This window comes from Dermacentor albipictus, chromosome 9 (genome assembly GCF_038994185.2).
Source record: "Dermacentor albipictus isolate Rhodes 1998 colony chromosome 9, USDA_Dalb.pri_finalv2, whole genome shotgun sequence".
Classification (NCBI taxonomy): Eukaryota; Metazoa; Arthropoda; class Arachnida; order Ixodida; family Ixodidae; genus Dermacentor; species Dermacentor albipictus.
This window is the reverse complement of record NC_091829.1, coordinates 61,480,174-61,504,947: the sequence shown is the minus strand read 5'-3', so window position 1 is coordinate 61,504,947 and position 24,774 is coordinate 61,480,174. Positions and strand designations below refer to the sequence as shown.

The 24,774-nt window shown below is 45.6% G+C and overlaps 1 protein-coding gene across 2 annotated transcripts in view; it reads right to left on the bottom strand.

Moving 5' to 3' along the window:
- The window catches only part of LOC139050009 (zinc finger protein 501-like), a 35,507-nt gene extending 11,770 nt beyond the window's left edge, over positions 1-23,737 (bottom strand). Inside the window, exons 1-7 of one of the 2 annotated variants that reach the window (XM_070526077.1) lie at positions 23,516-23,737; positions 22,058-22,128; positions 19,046-19,172; positions 16,172-16,248; positions 12,606-12,732; positions 10,501-10,574; positions 6,574-6,730 (exon numbers count right to left, since the gene is read on the bottom strand). In XM_070526077.1, coding sequence (XP_070382178.1) covers positions 6,574-6,730; positions 10,501-10,574; positions 12,606-12,732; positions 16,172-16,214 — 401 coding nt within the window. In that variant the 5' untranslated portion in view covers positions 16,215-16,248; positions 19,046-19,172; positions 22,058-22,128; positions 23,516-23,737. The remainder of the gene's footprint in view (positions 1-6,573; positions 6,731-10,500; positions 10,575-12,605; positions 12,733-16,171; positions 16,249-19,045; positions 19,173-22,057; positions 22,129-23,515) is intronic. The other variant, XM_070526078.1, reaches the window with a different exon arrangement.
- Between the last annotated feature and the right edge of the window lie 1,037 nt (positions 23,738-24,774).

Sequence of the window (24,774 nt, the reverse complement as noted above, 5' to 3'; positions counted from 1 at the left end):
AGTCACTTAAGATTTGTTAGCCCGTGAAATGCACTCAGAGCAAGAAGGTAACCCTAACTAAAACTATCTCACTCGCAGGGATATGTTTGTCACGTCAGGCTAAAAAATTCTACAGCTCTAACTAGAGTGGAGTGAAAGTCGAAAGAGACGACTTCCGAGTGAACAAGGAACTACACTTTAAAACTGGCAGAGGCTCCACCTCAATAAAACAACAACTAAAATATTCGTATTTGGAGAACCCATATAGTGAAGCTCCAGATGATTTGAGTCTAATATAGCCTAACTGTTGTCATCAGCATGGTAAACAATAAAAATATTCGGTACCAATAGAAGAGCCAAAGAGAGAACCAAAACATTACGTGCATTGAATTGTAAGGCGAAAAATTTCCCATGTTTATGTCTATATACTGCCGTAAAAGCTGTCTCTGGAAGGCAGCAAGGGCTGAAGGCCTGAATTATTGGCAAATTTTTTTTAGTTGAAAAGAAAAGAGTGCCTCTTTTTTAAATGGTTCCTCATGACAGGTGTTCTCTTCTATTCACACTAGAGAATAATTAAAAGGATGGTCAAGCAAAGCTCGTTAATTAGTACATTGTCAAACGCTTACATAAAACTAAATGCGGTGTCAGGGATCTTGTGCGAACGTTTCAACCTTCTAGTTGCACAAAACACACTTGCAGCCCATTAGGGCTTGTCTAGAAATGAGTTTACTGATTCTACTTTGGCGTAGAGCATAGTTCTGCAAAAAGTGAGCTCTAGCCAAGACCTGCAGTATAATTCGACATTCAAGTATCCCAAATTCTGCTGGAGACGACGTTTTGTCTCGTAATTTCTAAAAAATCAAGCGGCCTCCTTTACATCTTGCATTTCACTCCGCGGTTTTTACGTCAAAAGAAGCCCACCCCTCCACACGATGGGCTCGGTTTTTTTATCACCCCTGTGGGAGACTGTCGGCTGTTATTTTTTCCTGCACGGCTTCAAGGTCACGTTTCTACCAAGGAGGTTAAAGAAAAACCTTTAACCTCCTTGGTTTCTACGCAAAACCAATGGGCGATTCACTGCACTTGCGCGCTAGTCACACTGTTACGGCGGTCCGCCCGTATGCGTCACGAGATGTGCAACCAGTTTAAATGCATCTCTAAACGAATCTCCACAGAATTTGCACCTACTATTCTGGCGGAGATATGCGTGGATGTTTTCATTATTGGCGAACCGAAATCCAGACTGCTTGCTCTCCTACGGCATTTCACTCTCGTGAATTCTTTGGCGGTGTCTTGTGAGAGTTCAGTTGTGCTTAAAGGAGGGATAAGATATGTCGCAAACGAAATACCTGTCGTTATTGTGTGATTTGAGATGTATATGAAGTTCCGCTTTCCTTTTGAATGGTTTAGTACATATTTGGCAGATATGGGGTTTCAAACCTGTGTGAATTCGTTGATGCCTTTTGAAATTCGATTTGTGCGCGAACGATTTCTCACATATTTCACATTTGTGTGGTTTCCCGCCGGTATGCGTGCGGTAATGTGCAGGTAGATGATCAGCCCTGCTTATGAATTTGTCACATATTTCACATTTGTGTTTCGACTTCTTCACAGACAATTGATTTCATGCTCTGACACCGCAGGACTTTTGCTTTTCCATTCCTCCTTTTGCAGTGGCATCCCTGCAAGTACACGGACAAAGTAGCTCAAGATGGCCGACTCTTGTTACGGGACGAGAAAAATTCCCGTTGCCAGTTTAGAGGTTGACAAACTAAATCTTGCGTTAACGGTAAGCCGACTCGCTCAATTGGAGCTCGAAGTTGCTTCATTGATATTTAGCGCTCCATTTGGGCTGTAGATTGGCAGAAATTGAACACTGTTGCTTTTGGTGGTCTGTGAAGTTGAACTTCAAAAGAAAAACTATTTTCGTTCAAGTTGCAATACAGAAGCCTTCCTTTATTTATTACATCATGTATAGCCTACATAAAAAAGGTGCAGGTGAGTAGAGACGTCTGTCAGTGGTGGTAGGTAAAAAGCTAGCCGACCTGAGTATTGTGAATACATCTGCGTCTTCAACACGCTCACAAGGAGTAGTGAGGCAAACGTCCAGAAATATGCACTCGGAAGTGAGACATTCGGCATTGAAAAAGACTTTTGCGTCATTTAAAATACATCTGCGTTTTGCAGCGCAGCTCTTGATGGTCCGTTCCTGCAGTTAGCGTCCGCTGCATAACCGAGCGAACGAGCGCAACAACGAAAGATGAAAGACGCAAGCCTCGAACGACGTGGAGGTGGAGCCCAACGAGATCTGCCACTTCAGTGGCGTACGCTCCGGAAACAGGTTTCATGCGGACCCGCCGGACCGCTCTTTCCGTACTAGCATCTGGTCTCAGCCAGAGCGCTTGTTTCGTATTATCGTCAATTAGCGTTTGCTCTCGCTCGCGCTTTTTTTGTTTGCTTTGTTCGTATATCTTGGCTTGCGATTCTTTTGCACTCTGCTTGCGCGACGCGAGTTGTGTAGTATTTTATATGGAAGGCAAGCAGGACCAGCGATTACGCTGGATCATTCAACCAGTCATTTACCGAAGCCATCGCGCTTGACCTCTGCTACATGTGCCTCAATATCTTTGCCTCAGTGTATCACGAAATGAGAACACCTATAAAGCTGCGTGTAAATATTGAATTATGGGCTATCGTATTCGTCGGTGAATTTTTTAGGACGATTTGTATGCTAAGAAGAGTAAAAACGTTCGACAGGATGCTCCACTCTTCTAGCACCTGAAAACGAAAGCCTGTTGCACGCATGCTAATGTCTAATGCTGCAGGATTGGATGAGTCATACTTTTTGCAAGACACGATGACCCGCAGTATGAAGTAAACGTTTGGCACTGTAGATCGACCTTCTCAAAGTCATATCGGAGAACCTAATGCAATAGCTGAAGGTCCTTTCATTCTTGTTTTCATTGGCTCTTTCTTTGCGTCGTTCACTCATTCGTTCGTTCTATCTTTATTTCTTTCCTTTGTTCATAGTCGGCGAATACATCTTTACTTACACGGGTGTGAGTCATTCCTGATAGTATATTTTCTTTGTTTTTTGTTGTTTTCCCCTTTGCTCTATTTTGCTTTTTGTATTTCTTTGTTTCGTGACTCCTACCATTGAACCGCACCCGTGCTTCGGCCGCTGGGCCATCCTTTTCATTAAAGTTCTTTTGTCATTCCTTTTCATTCAAGCTGAGCAAGGGTAATGGGCTGCTAGTCGTTGGAGATTTTCATGCTCCGCATCTGACCTTGGGATATGTGGCCTCAAAGAAAAAAGGAGAAGATGTGGCCAACGTAGCCCAACAACAGCTCCTCACGCTACTCAGACACGCACGGGCATCGGCAACAGTGTCCAGAAGCACCAGCCCCGACCTCACATTCGTACACGGACTTAAACCGCATGAGTGCAGCTGCATGGACGAGAATCTGGGTAACGACTATTATATAGTGCAAACGATCATCCCGCACCAGAAAGCAACGATGAAGAACGGAAAAGTCAAGATCACGGACTGGCAGTCCTTTCGCAAACACGAGTGCGCCATTAAGGCGACGATAGACAACATAGAAATATAGATCAGAAGAGTCGTGGAAAGAGCTGAGAAGCACATGAGGGCAATCCAACTGTCGCAAGTCACCCCCGTGGTCGACCATCACTTACTCGACCTGTTGGAGGCACGGAGGCGTTTCACGAAACGCTGGCAGCGTAATAAGTGCAACCGGAAACTCAAATTTCGAATCTCCACACTGATCAAGGAAACACAAGAGTACTCGGAACGACTTGAAAGAACGAACTGGCGCGAAATATGTAACAAGCTTCAAGGGACCTTAAACAGCAAGCGCACTTGGGGTGGTACTCAAGACTCTCCTATCAAAGAAGGAGAACAAGAATGCCGCAAAACAGAAAGGGCAGAGACTGGGCAAGTTGTTTTTTCATCCACTTTAATTTCCATTACTTTATTGTTTCCTTATTTCATTTATTAAGCACAAGTAATTTCCCCTATGTTGTCCTTGGTGTCAGTGTTTGTTGGCTTCTTATGATATGACTAATAAAAATCGGGCCCCTCGGTTAACCCCCTTTCTTCTCGTTCATCAACGAGTGCTGGGAACACGGTAAAGTACCACCGGAATCGAAACATGGCGAGGTAACCATAATACCTAAGCCCAACAAGCCCCTCAGCGTGCTGAACTTTCGACCTATATCCCTCACTTCGTGTGCTGGAAAACTCTACAAGCACATGGTGCACAACCGCATGATCGAACATCTCGAAGACAGCGGACACGGCCCAAACACCATGTCCGGATTTACAGCTCACCTGTCCACGCAAGACGTTATTACAGATCAAGGAAAATGTCATCGACAAACTGGACACGCAAAGCAAAAGAGCCATCCTCGCACTTGACGGGAAAGGGGCTTTCTACAACGTGTCACACGAAGGCACACTGCAACACCTCAACGTATGTAACTGCGGCGAAAAAATATATAATTACATCAAAGCTTTTTCTGAAAGAACGGACAGCCACAGTGGGGATAGGCAACTTGCGATCTGAGAAATTTGACATAGCGCGAGAGGGAACGCCACAATGCTCCGTCATTTCGCCGATGCTATTCAATCTGGCGATGAGCTCGCTACCTAAGCAACTGAAGCAAATAGAAGGTATTGGTCCCGCAATGTACGCTGACGACCTCACCATCTGGACTAAGGGAGGGTCGACAGGTAAACAGCAAGACGCTCTGCAAGGAGCGATTGACACAACGGGAAAGTACCTGGAAGCATGTGGACGGACGTGCGCACCTGAAAATTCGGAGCTCTTGGTGCTAAGAAAGTGCACAAAAGGCAGACAACCGCAGCAGATACCAGACCCGGTAGTAAAGGTGGGAGGCATCGCGATTCCGCAGGTTACGACGCTTCGCATCCTCGGACTCCTGATACAAGGACAGAGCCGGGGGAGCAGAGTTGGGTAAAATTCAGAGAAAAGTGCTCACAAATAACCCACTTTACCAAAAGAGTGACGAGAAAAAGTCACGCACTCAAGGAAGAAGACTGCACGAGCATGATACAAGCGCTGCTCACGAGCATTGTCACGTATGGGACCCTATACGTTGACACGAAGAACCGTCAACGTGACGAAGTAAAGGCCCTCATCAGAAAATCCTACAAAATTGCCTTGGGCCTGTCGCCCTCCAAGTCTACAGGGAAACTACTCAATATATGGGAGTCCACAACACGTGGGAAGAGCTCGTCGAAGCGCACAATGTCAAACAGCTGGAGAGACTAAAGCTGACAAAGATGGGAAGAGCCCTGCTTCAAAATCTGGGCTACCAAGTCAAGGATGAAAGGCACCTACCTCAGCGTATCCCACACGAGATTAGAAACAAGCTGCCACATCAGTGTCATTTCCAGAAACCTGCATCGCGCGTACGACAAGGAAAAGAGACAGGCGAAAACACAGGCGCTCAAGCACATACTCGAACGCACCAACAGCAAAGAAGAAAATGCGAGATACACGACCGCAGCTGGGTACAGAACAAACGACCGATTTGCAATCAGCGTGGTCGACGAGAAGGGCGAACAACTTACACCCACATCCATACATGCGAAGGACGCGAGCACAACGGAAGGGCTGGGCATAGCCCTGGTCATTGCAACGTGCAAGAAGACGCTGGTTATCGTGGTGACAGACTCGCAAGAGCATGCAAAAGGTATGTGAACGGAAGGATGTGAAAGGCAGCACTTCAGGCCTTGAAGAACACCGAGATAGAAGCAGCACAAACCCTCTGGACGCCGGGACACGAGTCTCTCGTGGGTAACCATGCGGCACACGCCGCGGCTCGAGATCATGCACGCCGAGCCATCTTCGACACGCAGAGAAGACAGACCAACGACTGTGACGTGGATGATGATCGGATATCCAAGAAGCACTCGGATATCTTGACGCACTACATGAAGCAGAGGCGTTGCTACCCGCCTGCGCATAAGGCGATGAGTAGGGAACAAGCGGTAGCCTGCAGAAGCCTCCAGGTTACCGCTGCTGCATGAACACTGCTGCACGCCATGCATCCGGGTACCTACGGCGAGACTGCAAGTTCTGCCCGTCGGACACGCCCAACACTTTGCGTCATGTGGTGCTGCAGTGCAGGAATAAACGAGAACTACCGCCGTCATTATCACCACCAGGAGATAACATGCAGAAAGAAGCGGATTCAGAGGAAGAGTTGCAATTTTGTTTCTTGAGTTTCTCAATGTTTACTTAAGCGTGTGAGAAATTGAACGTGTAGTTCCTTGAGTTACAATAATATTACATTTCATTAAATGGCACAAACTTCAATACTCGTACAGTGTGTACTCAAGCACATTCATTCCTCCCCTTCCAATGTACTTAGGCAGAAGATGCTGAGCTAATGGTTCTTGTTTGCGCCGACACCTAATTGTCTGAACAGCAGCTGATATTTGGCATTTAGGTCATGTAACTTCCATCCCTCGCACAAGTGCGTGAGTACAGGCGAATTCTTAGAGGAATTAAGGAATAAAAGAATTCTGACGAAAAATCACTCACCTAGCGTCGTTTCGAGAAGTGACCCATGCTTCCCCTGTGCCAGTCTGACTCGTACTGGCCACTGCGCAATCGCCACCACCGCCACTGCTGTAGACCGGAAGTGTGAAACTAGTGCTTCCGGTTTCTGTCTTCTCTGTATGCCCCAAAATCAGAGGTGCTGATCGAGAAGCAAGGAGAACGGGAAGCGACAAGTTTCTTAGAGCCTTGAAGCTACCCTGGCGCATGTATTAGTTGCTCATTCTCACTAATTTGCTCAATAAATGCGAAAGCTTTGCGGAAGACCATTTGATCTCGCTAAGTTAGTGTTGAAATAAAGTACATGTTTTACTTTCGAAATTGCTGTGGCTAAGTCCGGCTCCAGACAGTTTATCCCGAAAGGCGGTGAAAGGTTCATGAACGAGGACACTGTCAGCCGCCTGGACATGTAAAATTCCAACTTTTCTGTTATGCTGAAAAAAAAAAACTGCTTCATGTACTGCAAATCTTTCATTCCGAGAAACCCGAAAAGATTGTCTTTGCACATTCGTGCTGTTGGCTCAGGTTCAGATGTCTATGGTCATGTCAAGGATGGATCCAGGGTCGCGCACAGATTTGTAAAACGTGTTTTTTGTACGAAGAAAAAGCATCCTGAAAATGCAACGCACTGAAGCATTGAACGCATTGAAGCATTTGGTAGGTACTTGGCTATGGAGCATCTTTTGGAGTTCCGCGAAGCCTTACGAGACGGACCAGCGTTATCGAGAAAATCCAGTAGTGGAGTGCTTGAAGATGGCAGCACGATTACCACGTCGAAGACGATCCTATGACGACAGCGGAATGACTACCGCCGCCGCCTGACACGAATTTATAGCTGCCAATGATTGGGTTCAGCAGAGGGGCTGAACAGGTATCGAGAGAGACGGGTATGTCCACGTAATCTGCGCCACGCATTAGCCTTATACAACGGTATGAAGTGCTTTTTTATATATTTATCGTACCGTTCATGGTAAAACGATGATACCACTTGTATCAGAGAAATTTAATTTTCAAATCTGTTCGACCTTGCCCGATCATGAAATCGGTACAACGTCGCACAGGCTTTACGAAGCGTACAAACTTGCACGAAATGCACACACCATACGTTTCACTGATCTGGATGCCTCTAGAACGATAAACGCACGCCTGCGATCACGGTCTAACGTCGTTTGCATTGCGGTCAAATGGGGAACCGGGCTTTGTGCTCGATGGAAGATGTCCGAGTTCGTCATCGGTGACGCAATGATTGCCCATTTACTGAAACAGCCCCTGACAAGTACCTTCCTTCCCTGCCTCCTTTCTCACTTATCTACCTTCAGCAAAGTGGTTATGGTTAGAAATAAAGTAAAACCTCTACACCTGCCGTACACATCAAACATTGATGCGGCATTCAATGGGGTTTGTCTGTTTCCGACACGGCAAACAGCGCTGCGCATTGAAAAGATCTGCCTCATGAGTACCGAGGTTTATGTGCGGCTGATGCCATGACGAAACCTGAAGGTCATGGAAAACTTGATGGCTAGAGCCTGAACCTGGCGTTTATAGGCAATTCTTTAGCTTGAAACAGCGAGCTTTTCTTCCTAGGTTAGCTTTACATTTCAACTGGTAGTGCAAAGTCATTAAGTGGTGAGGGGATTGCAGCTGGGTTGACCTCTAGCAGTGAAGCGTGGGCACACTCCCTCTGTGTAGAATGACCTTGTACTCTATTCTTGCGCTGTCAACGACTGTAGAAGGAAACAAACAATGCTTAGTAATAAAATGATTTAACGGAAGTAAGAGAAGTTTAGATGAACCGTATAAAGAAAAGGTGCCTGAAGGACATTTCCTCAACCACACCTGATCGTCTATATGCGTAGCAGGACACCTGATTTGTTAACAAAGATTGGTTGGCTCGAGGACCAAATTACAATTGTGCCACACGGACGAGCTTTCTCCGACTCGGCCTGGAATGCACGCACAAACACTGAAGCAACGAAGGTACAAGGTAGCGCAGTGGAACACAACTGCAGATTGTAATGGCTCCCGTGGTGGTGATCATAAAAAAAGTACCTTTTTTATCGCAATATGCTAATGTCAAGCTCATGTACTGAAGACTGCACGACAGCGCGAAACTGATGGCGGCTAGCTGAATATCATATTTGAAGTGAGAGAACGAGGGACAAAGAAGACGCAGAATCGAAGTTGAAGTTGCCTGTGACACTAAAATATTACTCAGATCAGTCAGAAGGGTCACGAGGTAATTATAAAATATTTTATTAGGTCGGACGTATGCTGAAATTATTAGTGATAGTTTCATGCAGAGGGACTCACGCATATCACTCGTTTTTTAAAACTCTGTAGTTATGCGTGCATGCTAAAACAATATTTCAATGTTTTCTACTTGTTTTTATTCCTAAAGCCATATTTTCAATTTTCTTTCGGTGAAATAAACAAGCTGGGGGCATAGATTTTGCAACACCTCTACATTGACCCCATTTAACTGTTACTACATGCAGAAGGAAAGTAGCTTAGTCAGCAATGCACGCGCAAAATGTGAAAAGATGACTCGTTCATTTAAATCATGCAAATTTAAATCATTTAAATCATGATTTAAATCATGTCACACTTGTGGAGAAGTTTTGGATTCGCTGGAGATCCGCAACTCAATATTACAACGGCGCACAAACAGACGAACACAAGAAACATGCCTGAAATGACAAGTTCTTCCGGCGTTAAATGAAACGCGAACGGCGGAGCGTGTGGCCTAGTCATAACCAAGGGCACAGTGTGGCAGTGCAGTGATCACGATTGAAAGGTGCAGACGTACTGTTTGATAGCACATCGGGAGGACAATCCCCCTATACTGAGATATTGTCGCTTATGTTCTGGTTCTAATATCTGATAGCGAGAAATTTAAACAATGAGAGAAAGCAAGAGCTAGAATATGGAAGTATAGACCGACGATGAGCGCACAGTGCGGCGATACCGTATACGCCATACCGGCGTTAGACGAAACGCGAACAGCGGTTCGCGTTGCTATAGTTACGCCGCCATCATTACCGTGGCGTCGTCTTTTCTCGCTTCGAAATAAAAGGTTGCCGGAAGGGGAAGCCAAGCATCGCAGTATAGGGGTAGCATCATCGCGCAGTGTCGCCAAACGGGTCGTGCGTGCCTGTCAATTGTGATGAGTGCATCGCGCGTACTTTACTTTCACTTATGCGCTCTGCTGTTCGCGTTTCATTTGACGTCCATAGCAAGTACCCTGTCTTAAGTCGTCTTCGTCCACGTCTGCTGTTCTTCGTTCGATCCAATGATTACGATTATTTTGCAGGACTTTTTTTTTGCAGCATATGGTAAGAACTAGACTCGCAGCCCAGTTCCATTTATCATGCAGTTATCCACTTCAATAAACAGCCCCAAGAAGAACCATTACTACCAATGCAACGCTTTAAGATCCTTAACGCTGGTTTCACTCTTCACGACGAGATCATGACATCTTGTAGCTTAAACCGAGAGCAGCTGCATCGCAGTTGGGACAAACATCTCGCATGGCCAGGAAGTGTCTTCTAGCAGATATTGAATTGTGCCTCTTTTTGCGCCACCCTCTACCTGAAGGCAGGTATTGCTTTCCTACCTCTCCTAATTGTGCGTGAGGGATCGTTCACGGATAATGAGCGCACCGTCCTAGCGACTAGTACAGAATCGTACACGTGCGAGTAGCTTTGTTACCGCAGCGAAACCTGTCAGATCTTGTCACCCGTGAAGTCAACCATGCAGAATTCTGAGCTCAGATTGACAGGCGCAGAGCCATGTAGCTGAGACCCAACGGTGATGCTGTTTAAAATTGTCCTCTGCCATAGCAAACGTTACATTCCTCAGTCATCGCCAAGGTGAGGTGTGCCATAAAAGCGGCCGAAACCTTGCCAGACATACCGTGGATGGTGGATGTGTCTTCAGCCGGTTGGTACTTTGGGTTCACTTGGTGAACCCACATGCTCTCGGGAATTCTAGAACAGAAGACATGAACATGATCCCTACGTATGATGCGGGTAACAGCGGTTGAACAAAGATTGTAGCTGAAGCGAACGTTTCGGCAGGGGCACGGAACAAATGAGGTACACAAATACCTATAAACAAGCAAATATAGACATGCAAACATCTGACACTGGATTATATTGATCCCAGTACCTCTCGGACATTTAAACTTGGGGTAAAACTAGATGGGGCACCCTTGTGTATGACTCGTCGAATGTTCCACCGTAATAGCTGGTACCTGCGCTTCTTCAAGAAAGTACTACGCAATTCGCCTCACGCATGCAATCTGATCAGACAGGCAGTTTGCGACGAAACTAAACAGCTGCAATCAAAGATATCATTTCAGTAAGTTCCAAATACAGTCCGCCCTTTTTGCGTTGAACGACAACACTAAGCTGTTAGCGGGGCAACGCATTCCCGGGAAAAAAAATAATGTTACGTCTCAACGCCATCCAAGGGTGTTAATTGAACGTTGGCGACTTGTCTAACCACCGTACACACTAGCCAAACGTCTACGTGGCGTGGACAATGATTGAAAGCGCTCACCACACCATTACCTAGAAGCCTGAGAAAAGGCTGGCAGTGAGTAAACCGCGACAACGGATAGGCGCTGTAATTAGATGAGTGAAATCACTCCCCCATCCCTGGCCACTTATCTTCTTACATTACACCATGAACTTCTTGGGTGGTGTAGCTACTGCTGGTTATGGCGAGCAGGGGTGCGGTATCGCCATGAAGTCGACGATGTTGATTTGCTGCTGGACATTCTTCAGAATCCTTAATCGACTCGCCTAGGAAAGACGACGGTATGAAAAGCAGACTATTTTCAAGAGTGAGGACAGAAGGTCCTGATTTGAATTGAGACGTAACTTGCTCCTGCACTGGCGAAATCGAGCCAAGCACAATGACGTCACTTTTACCGTTTATTTCTTGCTCTCTCACCGGACAGAAAGAAAGGAAGCGCTGATTGGGATCAAAGTAGGGTCATCTGGGCGGGTAAGAATGCTGCAACTTGGTTACACAGGCACTTCAACTTGCCGTCTTATCGTTATAAGATGCGCATGCGCACTCCGCCTAACGTATCACGTGTCGCAGTTACGTATCGTGCAAAAGGCGAACTCCCTCTCAACCACACGCTCAAGAACGGCGGCCTAAATAGGTGCGGCTCGGCAACTGCTTAACATAGTGCTACCTAATACTGTTCTTGTGGCGTTTGGAAGGTTTTCGTGAAGGTAAAAGTATTTAAGATATTGCCACCTGCAGTAGTGGGGACAGTGCAAAAAGAGACAGGAAAGACTAGAAGGCAGAAGTGTGTGTGCTAACCCCATCCGCTCGATAGCCTCGTCCCACTGCCGCTGTTGTTCAGGGGTCAGCTGACCTCATCAAACGTCGCCAGTCGTCTTTGATAACACGGGACTACATAACACCTAAATTCTGGGCTTTTACGTACTGAAACCATCATCTGATCATGCGGTACGCCGTAGTGGTCGACTTCAGATTAGCTTCGCCAAAGCAGCATACTCCCGGCGTACGCATGCTGCATTGCCTCGGTAAACTTGGACATTACCCTGTTTTATTTTATATGCCTTGACTCCGATGACAATCTTTCCTTCACAATCTTTATATATTCCATAATGGCGACTGAGTAAGTGGGTTACAAACCTGCAAGTGTACCGCACATTGCAGCGCGTTAACAGTGTGGAAAATCGGGCGAACTTGTGTAGCTTCGTGGTTGCGGCATGGCGTGTGCACAGTGCCGTGTATTCTTCCCTCCTTCCTTCTTATTCTGTCCGTGTGCGGTCGCGGTCTTGCAACCATGAAGTATGTCAAGGCCAGCCGCACGGGCCGAACGTTCAGAACAGTTGATGCAGTACCTGATTCAGCCATCAGAGCTAGCCCTCCCAAGGAGAAATTACCGAGTAGAGGCACGATTGTTACATGGGTAGCCATCGCTGTCGCCTCCGAGTTGTTTTGCAACGGAACTTTTCTAAATGTGAACTTACGTGGCACCGTCATGAAAACTGGCTGATGCTTCCTGCATGCCAGTGCGGCTTGTGCTGGGCCTTGCGTGATCGATGCTGCCGATGAACCCCAGGTGCTGGTAACTTGTGCTTCCATATTCAGTGACACCTTTATGGCATAAAAGTATAGTAAAGGTGTTCATTCGCCGTAGGAAAAGGGCAATTAGTGGGAAATGGATATTGCATGCTTATTGTGCAAGGCAAGAAACATTTATTAATAGCAGTATTCCGAGCGAGTTGGTAATCCATTACTCAAATGATATTGCGCAACGAAAGAACGACACGGACGATGGAGAACAACACACCAAGTGCAAACTTTCAACTAAGTTTCAACACAGCAACAACGTAAAAAATGGCTCTGGTGGTTTCTTGGCAATTTATTGTCGCGATCATGGCTACAAACCTCTTGAGAACTAATGCGCTATTGTTTCCCGTGGCAGTACGAAGCTCATCCGTGAAATATCTGAAGTACAGATGATCGAAAAATTGGGTGATAAGTGGGTTAGCTTCCTTTTTTTGGATCTCATGAAAGAAGAACTAAGTTTCTTAGAATGCGCCGTTCATTTTTATGTAAGCGCATGCGCGGTCTACACTGCTTCACATGTAAAAAAATTGGTTTCAGTGGTACAATAAACTTAGTTGGAAGTATGCGCTTGGTGTGTCGTCCTCCCACGTCCATGTCGTTTTTTGTTCAGCAATATCATTTGAGTAAAGAAACATTTAGTGGTAGGGAAGCTTTACTGCTGTGCTTCCGTACGCGGTGGTTTCTTTCTGCAACTATGTCCTGAATGCATGCAAGAAACTCGTGGCGATGAGGAAGCCGAGCACGATGAAGAATTTCCAGTATTCGATTCTTCTGAAGATTATCACGTTTTATCCCAAACCGCGGGCAGAACACAACAATGCTCAAAGGGGAAAACGACACGTGGGTTTCTTGTGCGTGGAAACCTTCACCCATTACATTTGCTATAACATCGAGTAATAAGCACAGTAGATGCTTCACGAAGTTCTTCCTTTTGTTAATCTATTACGAGCAACAGACATAGCCCAACGCAGATAACGACAAAGAAAGATTGAGAGGCCGCATTTCTACAGAGGGCTTTTATATTTTTGTGTTAGGTATGCCATTATTTACTGACCTTCTGTGACAGATAGGTGGGTCATCCAACGAGGTACTCGCCTTTCAGAAACTGGTTATCCGAATCCATTTTGGTGACTCGGGTAGCTGAAGTTTCTAAGCACCGGCTGTAAGCACTGCTTGTTTGGTAGCTTATTACTAATGCTAAAACGGCTGTCCTCGCCAGTGTTCCTGTGTAGGCCATCAACAGACTATAGGACAACTCTCAAAAATATTGCTCAAGGCGCGTATGTAAGAGTCGTATTGCAGACACCAGATCAGCTTGGAAAGAAATGCCGAAGTGTTAATTCACGGCGCCATGCCCCTAAACGGTGCATCGGCAAGCGTCAAAGCGCATTAAAAGTGGGGACTCTATGGAAAAGAAAATATGGGGTTTTACGCGCCAAAACCACTTTCTGATTAGGAGGCACGCCGTAGGGGAGGACTCCGGAAATTTCGACCACCTGGGCCTTTAACGTGCACCTAAATCTAACCTCCCTGTCTTTCCTCTCCTTTGTCTCCTCCTCCTCCTTCTAAATCTAAGTACACGGGTGTTTTCGCATTTCGCCCTCATCTAAATGCGGCCGCCGTGGCCGGCATTCAAGCCCGTGACCTCGTGCTCAGCAGCCTAACAGCATGGCCACTGAGCAACCACGGCGGGTTGGACTCTATGGAGAGTGCTGTAAAGATTATAGCTATGTGGGCATCTTTCCTATACCTGCGCAGAAATTGCGTCAATTTGGATAAAGGAAAATGCAAGAGACCTAAAAGGTGGAAATTACGGCAGAATCCTAATGAGGATGACCATCTACGCTATTGCAGTTAGCGTTAAAACTGCAAGGGACAAGCCGTGTTGTTGAATACACCTTTGTTTACAATATTAAAAAGGGGGGTGGAGTGTGCTAAGAATCTTTACAGAATTGTTTCCTCTACATGCCTGAGTCTCTGCACCTTGGTACGTCACGTAAGATATTAAATGCGGATTCCCAACAACCGGGACTAAAGGTTTGAGTTTCATAATCTTTGACTTCGGAGGAAGTACAGTGTGATTGCATAGGTGTAATTTAAGGAACTCATTTTTTTATTTTCTGACATTGGCAATTTTATCAGTCGCGCTGTTATAGTCGCAACGTTCGTCAGGCCTGCGAAAGAAGTTGCGCAGATACAGGCAGAACGAATAATGCTTGGATGTATCCATGGAAAACTACTCGCCTCACAAAAACGAACATTCAGTTTGGAAGGCCGGTGTATCAGCATGGCGTAGATTTTCTCCTTAACAAAGCGTTGCAATTTTGAAGTAGTGGCACATGCATTGGAAATAGTTGGGTACAATGATTCGTATTCATTTGATACAAATAATGTTAACGTTTCAGAAGCACATAACTGGGCTGTTTGGTAAAATTTTACGGCAACAGGGCGCAAACAACTACCCAACAATTTTGCCTCCTTGTTCTACGTTTTCATAAATTTGAGGAGGTAGTTTATGCTGCCGCTGCGACTTGACTTGCTTGGTATGAAAGAACCAAGAGCTTAAGTATAAACTATATTAGGCTGCCGCAAATTGCATGCTGTATCTTCTGCATTCGGCGGCAGCGGGATATGTCGGCTGCTCGTAACATGCCATGTGTGAGCAATCATTACATTGTGCCGAAAACGTGACAGTAGCGTTACCACCCTCCAGTAAAGACATCTGAAACGGCCTAATTGTGCACCTTAATCTGCATCCACATCAACGCGCTTGCGTGGCCAACCAGCTTGATCGGATTCAGGGAAACATTATCACAATGTCAGGACGACGAACCACTCTGAGATTCTGCTTGGCAAATAAAATTGTAGACCAATGATCAAGTGATTCCATTTACGAGTGAACTAATCACTGCATGGAATGAGCAGTCTCGGATTCTGCTATTATCTGGGAGCATCATTTACCAGCTCACCGATACAAGAACATATTCATGCAAAAGCTTCTGCTGCATAGGTTATGTATGAATTTGCATATATACAGAGAAGCACAAATTTCTCAGTAGGGACAGTTATAAGCTGGTTCATGCGGAAACCTCCTTGACGGCTCTGGTAAAGTGCATCCGTGTGCAAAACACGGATGCACACCATAGGGGCTGTGTTCTACGTTTCTTGTGAACTAACTTCGGAAGTTCCACAGGTCGCAAATCAGCATTAAAATTATGGGGTTTTACGTGCCAAAACCACTTTCTGATTATGAGGCACGCCGTAGTGGAGGACTCCGGAAATTTCGACCACCTGGGGTTCTTTAACGTGCACCTAAATCTAAGTACACGGGTGTTTTCGCATTTCGTCCCCATCGAAATGCGGTCGCCGTGGCCGGGATTCGATCCCGCGACCTCGTGCTCAGCAGCCTAACACCATAGCCACTGAGCAACCGCGGCGGGTACAAATCACATTGTCTACGTACCCTCGACGTTGTAAGTCCCATCGGTTATCGGAGTCTGCTCCATGTACCACTGGTAATGCAAGGCGTAATCAGGAAGGCTGCAATTAATAAGCATTGGTCAGACAATTACTAGCTGTGACAAAAATGGTTCAAGGTATGTTTGATCAAAACAAATTTCGCAAGAAGTAATGTCGTGTTTTGTAATCTCGCTACTTGCAATAGTTCGTTCTCATCAAAGACTGGCTGTACTTGCTGGCATAGCGCGAACAGCACACTCGGGGCAATATACGGTGCAGAGCACTCATCCATCATAGTCGGAACGGCGCTGTCACTTGCACGAACAGTGTCACTTTAACTGTTAAAGTACTTACAGCGACTCCTATGTAGGTTGGTGTATAGAATTTGAAAAATTCCCATTTGCAGCCACCGGCTGTGACATGGCATCGCCGTGCTGAATTTGGCGTTTTCACGCCAATTACAATGAGTTAAATCCATTCGGCAAGTCATCAACATAAATGGATTAAAGCATACGTCGAGGAATAAATGAACGTACGAAATTTGTTTTTCACAATAACAATGATACAAGTAGGTCGCCTACACCCTGCTAACCCAGTATTCTCGATGTATGGCCTGGGCGGAACATTGGCAGCACTAACATGGTACATGCGCTTAGATAAATACCTTTCTATTACCTTATGGATGCTGACCTGAATACCCATTTCCCAGAGATAACACAAACTTCCGTAGGGCCTGGTGGGGTGTCAAGTGTTTTGGATATCAAGAAACAATGACAGAAAGAACTGTTTTTAAGCAGGAGCGTTACGGATGTAAGACACGATCCGCACGAGCTGGTCAATTGTGGATCGGCTTTCTTTAAAGTACCGTTCGTGAACACCAAGTAGTTTGTTTCGTTCAACATAGTAATAGCTAGCCCATGATTGATCATCTTTTCTAATAGATTACACGAGCAGGTTCATAACGCTAGGGGCCGCGTACTTGCCATAGACGACGTATCCTAACAATGTTTCAAGAGGGAGACATAGATAACCTCTTTACATGCCAAGGAAATAGATATTGTTGCCCACATTGTGTTCAAAATGAGTGTAGACCAATTTGTGTATCAGGATAAAGGTGTTTTATTATTTGGTACATGGTCTGATCAGTTCCCAGAGCAGACTTATCACGAGTTTTTTAGGACGTTACACTATAGGTAAGGCATGAGTGTATATGATGCTATGCACATGTCTATCGAGGGGCATGCTTTATCTCAAGCTGAAGAATTTCACCTCGTTATCAATAAAGAGGCATCCACAGCCGAAGAAATTACAGCGAAAATTACAGCGAAAATCTACAGCGAAAATCCCCTAAGGGGGCTATGTACATTTATATCTCTAAATACTAGGTTGCGGGAAGTTCATCCATGATAAATAAATAAATAAATAAATAAATAAATAAATAAATAAATAAATAAATTAAAGCTTTTTGTCAGTTTCCAATACAGCGTACAGCAGTACATACTTGGGGGGGAGGGTAGAGAAAAATCAGTCATACGAGCGCTTGACAAATCTCTCGAACCCATTCATAAGGCTCTGAAATGGTTTTGTGATGTTGGTGGTTGGGAAGGATGTAATTGGAAGTGATTGTCACCAGGTTACTGAGCAGCATTGATGGGACAGCAACTGCTTCAAAGGTCGTTCGTAGTTGTAATTGATGGCAGGGAATCCCTTTATCTTCTATTATAGCCGCACCACCCAACGAGGTGAGTCCATCGCCGCAGTCTTTCATAAAAATGTCATTGTCTTGGAAAGTGTGTGTGTGGATATGTTAAGCATGTTTCTTGAACACACATAGCTTTTAAGACTTGATAAATTATGGGGTTTAAGTGCCAAAGCCACGATTTGATTATGAGGCACACCGTAGTGGGGGACTCCGGAATAAATTGGTCTACCAGGGGCTCTTTACCGTACACCTAAATCTGAGCACGCAGGGGTTTTCTCATTTCGCCCCCATAAAAATGCAGCCATCGTGGTAGGAATTTAATCCGGTGAGCTCGTGCTTAGCAGCCGAACACCATAGCCACTAAGCAATGACGGCGGATCGCAGCACTTTCGGACTAAATTTCTGAATATGTTCTTTGACATCATCTAAATAGTGTAGAAGTCTCGTTACATTCCTCTAAAATTTTGGTGGGCACGTATTGCAGAACACATTTGTGCGGCATGACTAATATAAGACAGCTAGGTTAGCTTACAGAGTTCTTTTCGTTTAGTATGACGCAGGGTTACTGTTAGTTTACACGGGTCGAAGTGGACCGGCGGTGCCGTTCGACTAGGAATCGTGTTGAACGCCCTTCTTGCAAGCGGTGGTTTGGCAATGCCTCGCGTTGAGTGACAACATCTTTAAGTTCCACGCACCGAGAAGTTGACGAGCTTTTCTCGGATGGCAGAGCAACGCTGGCTGCACCCGCCGAAAGGGCTGCTTGCCCAACGTTGGCCACACTCTGCGTGGGCGAGTCTGCTGCGGCACTGTCCGCTTACACACGGCATCAGCATACCCTACGCTATGAAGAAATGAGAAGCGTCTTCTTGCGTCCTTGAAGTGCATTCACGCGTCCTTCATGCATCTTTACGCGTCCGTGATGCGTCCTTACGCGTCCAGGATGTGTCCTTACGCGTCCCTGATGTGTCCTTACGAGTCCCTGATGCGTCACCACTCGTCTTAGATGCGTCCTCACGCGTCCTTGAAGTAGACGCTTTCTTTTTCTTTTACACTTATGACCTATTTTTGTATTTTCTATGCGGGATAAAATCGCAAGTGGGCGGCGCGGTCGCCATCGCACTTCGCTCAATGGCAGGTTTGCTTTATGTAAAGAAATATTTCGCAATGTTGGTTCACCTGGCGGTGTCTTTCGTAGTGAACGATACCTTCTCGATGCCAGCGTGGCTCGTACTGGGCCTGGCGTCATCGGTACTGGCGGTGGACACCACAGGCGCATCATTCGTGCTTCCGCTCTTAGTGGCATCTGCGGGGCCCGAAAAAAACAGCAGAGGTGTTCACTCGTCGCTGTGGAGACGTCATTGAAAGAGCGTGAAAAATAAATGGTGTCATGCAGTACGTTTTAGTAGGGCTTTATGTGTATGGAAGGCTGGCTGCTTTGTTGGCGTGTGCAGTGTGCTTTTTCTTTCCGAAACACTGGAATTCGGTGCTCAGTGCAAGTAAGAGATTTTGCATTTATGCAAGAGACAAGCACGGTTAACATTGTAGAATGTTTATTTTTCTAAAAATGAATACGCTGTATTATTACAGCAGAATAGAACACAAACTTGTTCTAAGCGAAAGACGACAGGTCGCCATCTTTCAGTGCGCTACAAATGTCGAATGTAGTATTCCACTTTCCACTTTCGAGCAAGAGGCGTGTTCCATGCTTCACTAAGGTGGCAATGCAACATCTATTATATTCAATAAGCAGCTTCTGGCACGCACTCAACTTGCCTTTGCCAAGAAAAACGCGTCCTCGTTATTGTAGAGCTGCTTATGTAGAAACGTGCAAAAGGGAACTTCAGCGCGGAGGCTTCTGTCTAGTACTTGCGAGCAGGGAAATTGTTTAATATTGCTTTCCTTGGTCACGCTTGCACCAACACTGATGTAGGCTATCGCATGTGAAACAAAATAAATTCTTGTAGCTGCCCTAAACTTACTTATTGTTCAGACGGTATACGTCTCTAAAGATGTATTGAATGTGTCAAAATTTGCAAAAAAGAATATCACGCCTGCAACTCTAATTGAGCAATAAAAACGATATCCTAATTTTAGAAAGTACATTTACTGATACCCGTCAATCGACAAAAATGATACTCAGCGTTATGAAGTTTACCAGAATCTTATAGCTAGGCCTTCTGAAAAACGCTCGCAAATATTTGTCATTTCTGTAAATTGTAAATTCATCAATCAAACTTGGCCACTTTAGATATTCTAAACCATGCGGTCCACAGTACTGCGATATTTGTTTTAGGATTACAGTTACTAAATTGCTGACATGGTGTCTCAAATTTTTAGAGACACGCCAATTGCCGGGAATTTTGGCACACCATCCAGGCCCTAAATAGACAATTGCATGACTACAGTCACCAGAACATTCTCAAATGTGACGAACATCGTTCATGTAAGTCGAAGAGTTGTTCTTTAAGGCATTTATGCATTTCTCACGTTGAGTAGGAAAATCTGAACTGTCCAAGAGACAAAGCTTCCCATTCAAAAGAAAATTGTTTCGAAAGGTTGGGCGTTGCCGCGTAATGATGGCTGTCTAATGATGTCACGAACTCGCCTGTTGACACTTTCATTACGATTGTACCTCGATGTTCACTACCTTATGTGCAAAAGTGCACCTGCAGCTTCTGCATCTCGCCAGTATATTGCTAGCAGTAGACAGTCTGATCGTATTGTTGACAAAGGAAAAGGTGACAGAACAAGTGAAAAAACTGTATTCAAGCTTGACCACGCAGGAAAGCCTTGTCTTGATGTGATAGATGCAAGCTTCAAACAATAGTGGACTATTTGTTAAGACACTGGCTATCCTATGCATATATTTACCTACGTCTGTAGCTGCACTTCTGAAGAATGCACTTACAGTTAGCTGTGCATGTTTAACAACTCATTTTAAACTAAGAATGCCCGTGATGCTCTGCACGCCTTCAATACCTATCCCACTGATTAAAAGTCCGCCCAATGCGCATATGTGAGGGTGGTGTGGCCGGCATCTGATAAGATGAGAAATACTTGGAGAATTACAGTTTGACAAGGCAGTATCGTTGAACAATGTAATAGCAACAATCCCGCCATGTTGCGTTAAATATGATGACCGCAAATGTTACAGAATAGTAATAAGGCATGGCTGGTTTTCCGTAAGGTAGACAGAGCTGTATTAAAGGTCCCCTCAACAGGTCTGGCGGTGGTAAACACACAAGAGCGGCTCGCAAAATGAAGTTGTGGCTACAGCGCCTCCAACGTACAAGCGGCTGCGTGGCAGGAAACAGTTGCAAACAGTAGGCCACGTGCCCTTACTCTGGAAGAAGCCGCGCTTTGAGAGAGTCGGTCAATGTGAACTGCTTGCAATGGCACCGATCACTGCACGGGAATTTGGCTGATCATCCAATGACGGAATGCGCGCAATCAGATGTACCGCACGATAAAAATGTATCGAAATAAATAATAGAGGTGGGCATCGTCATGTTAACATGATCCATGGCCTTTGATCCTGCAGGAGAGAAGGCAAGCAAAGAACGCCGCTTAAGAAAGCCATTTGATGCAGAGGGGGAGAGTGTCTGTAAGCAGTAACACTCGCCTGCTGATGGCACAGTAGCGAGACAGCTCGATGATGTCATCTATCCTCTCCCATAGCAAATGTACTTGAGAAGTTGTATTACCTAAACGCTCCCTTGACGGCGCCTTTGCGATTTGCAGTGATTAAATTAAATTTGCAACGGCGCCAGGCAAGAGACCCTTTGATGACAGGATCAGCCAACAAGCATTTACCGTGAAGTATAAAACACGCGGTTGGCTCGCTACGCATTGCAAAGCTTGTTACTCTGACCCCATTCCAACGCGAAATGCACAACAAAACGATAAGCATTGATTCTCTTTGCGAATGAATTTATCGCGTTGAGATTGAACTCATTCGAAACTTGAGGCACGTAGAATATGCGCACTGTTGTATCTGTTAGCAATAAATTCATCTGTATGAATATCAGGATGACTGCACAACCAGCAACCGACATGGTGACGCTAGTATGGTGTCGGTATGACCAATAAATGCACCGCCGTCATGATCGATGGAAATTCTGCCTCCTCTGGGCCTTGTTAAGCATCTCCGCGAGTAGTATGGATGGGTAAAAGCCATGCCGTACATACCATTGACGTCCGTGGCATCGCTCTGGCGGTTCAACGCCTTCAACGTGTCATTGATGTACTCGTCAATATACCTGGAATGAGACATACGTATTGGTCTTCGAGCTCCCAGTTACGGCAGAATATATCCGAAGAATGTTTTTGGCAAACAGAATTTAGATCAAGGGAACTCCTGCTTCGTTAATGAAGGCTGTTTCCGTAATGCATCATTTTATCAAAATGATCACTTTCTGACCGGCACAGGGTGAACGGCACGCTCTTAAATTATGCAATTTCTTAAATCGTGACATTAACCAAGAAATATAAGTAAGCAGCGAACAATGCTAGAACCAAGTTAAAAAGGTGGTAATCTGCAAGATAACGACATAATTATGTATTCTTATCCCCTCCGAAGTGTCCTTTTTAGACTACGTGCCTGTAGCTCAACGACGTCATGCGAGTCAACTGGAATGCGCTAGTCATACACATTGCGACAGAACTGCCATGCCATGAGCGGTGGGCGTAAACTGCGCGCTAGTGCTGAAAATTATGCCTCAGGCAGCGCAAGGTTATGTTAGGTTTGGCTGCGTTATATTAGCTCTCTTACAGGGGACTTGCCAGTCGGCCGAGTCGGTCGCCCAGCCACGTCCATAAAAGATCTGCCAGCATGCGACCACGCATCTTAAGATTTGCGGTCGGCAACTGTTCTCGCCATTTCCCGATTACGTTCGCACACTCTGCCCACGCGGCCGTCGCGTCGTCCCGGTAGTATTTTCCGATTTACCCGAACATGCCATAAAAATGAACTCTGCGTTCATTGCGAAGACATGGCGTTTTTCTTCAAGCGCACCTTCTATATTTGCTGAAAAACGAGTAAGAGCAAAAATTTAGGACGTTTGCTCACTTGGTCACGCATCTCTTGCGTTTTTATCAAGTTGTACTATTTCTGCGATAATCCGCGAGGCTGCAAGAGTATGCTCACTCGATCGCCAAAGGAAGTTTGACGTACTGTTCTATTTATTTATGTCCTTGTGTTTCACGTTTCAAAACCCCGCTCTCGCTATGATCGAGGAATTAAATTTCACCACCTGGGTTTCTATAATGTGCACGTAAATCCAAGTACCGGAGCCTTCTTGCATTTCACAATCACTAGCGAAAGACCACTGCGGCTTGTACATTACCCATGATGTCGAGCTAAGCAGCGCAACATCCCAGCCAATGGGCTACTGCTACGAGTTTGCGATGCGGTAATCAAACGCAATCTAAATCTATATACATATATTTTGATAGAAACATTTGCCTCCTTTTGAGGCACTTCTCTTTACCATAACCATAAACAGCCGCAGCCACGCTGCATGTAAGTTGTCCTCGAAAGCGTCCACTTCGATGCGGGAACAAATGCACAGCTGCTAAAGTCTGTATTCCAGGTTGTTTCTGCGGCTGAAGATATCCAACGAGAATTTCGTGAACGGGAGTACTCACGTAAAATAATCGTCGGAAGTGCATAAGGCACCCTCGCCGCCTTCACGGCTTTTATCCAGGATTGCTTTGTCGATGAAGGTAAACGCAGGAGGCGTGTGTCCACCGTTCCTTTGTTCATTCAAGCCTGATGCTGACACCCCGGAGTACTATGATCTTTCTGAGAAAGAACGATGTTGAATGATCGCGCATGCGCACTCCGTGCCAAGGATGAAAGGGAACCAATAAGACGTTGGGCATTTGGGCAACTCGAATGATATCGTAAAGTCCATCTGGAAAAAACGGACAACAGAGTGCGCCACTATGTGGACGCTAAAGTGCTAATATTCGAACACTGGAAGAGGAGCCCCAGTGACACATGCTGTACGGGCACCGAATCATAAAAGCAAATTTAAGTGAAGCCCTCGCCGCGCCAAAAGCCGTAGACATGAACATGTGTTTATTATTGTTTCTTTCAGGAGTAGTGCTAACGCTACTCGGGAGATATTGGCAGTCGTGGCGCAACTAGTGAATGTACCAAATGAAAAAAAAGGCGATCCAAAGTTTATACGAGGGCTAATCAGAAAGTCTTTTCCCCTATATATTTAGGCCGAATTACGGTTGTAAATGCGAAGTCAACATGTCCATTCACAGCGGCGGACCTTTCTTGGACCGGCCCAGAATTATCTCCGGGTAGCTCCGCGACACGGTGCTGCTGTCAGGTGCTTAAGATGGCGGTTGTGCTTCACACGTACGCGGAGAATGACCAACAAAGTGTAATTCTTTTTCTATGAAGCAAATTATGAACGCCCATCGAAATCCACAGGGAAATGCAGGCCACATATGTGAAAAGGTGTCTCACTTTGAGGAGTGTCAGGTGGTGGTGTGAGTTCAGTGCAGTAGAAGGAAATCACAAAGGAGAGAGCTGTTAATTTCTCTGCTCTACAGCTCTTTAGCTACACCAAATGATTGGGGCGCACTGCACCCAACTCGCATGCGAGAGTTAGGGGGTTTAAATCCCGATGCGGCCGCAAACCAGCCGATTTTTCTTATGGGTAAACATGTCCCCTGGCCTGAATCTGGGCCAAATGCGTGTGTGCGTCTGGAAGGGGAGCAATATAGAAATCCGTGGGTGTGCTTTCCAGGCGCCTCTTGTACCCCCGCGTATTATATTCTGTAAAGGTGAAACTTATTCTTGAACACGAGTTCGTTGACATTTCACGAAGCTATCGCTCAATTAGGACCTCCGTGATGTGCGGTCCTTGGCTTTCAAAGCAAATTTT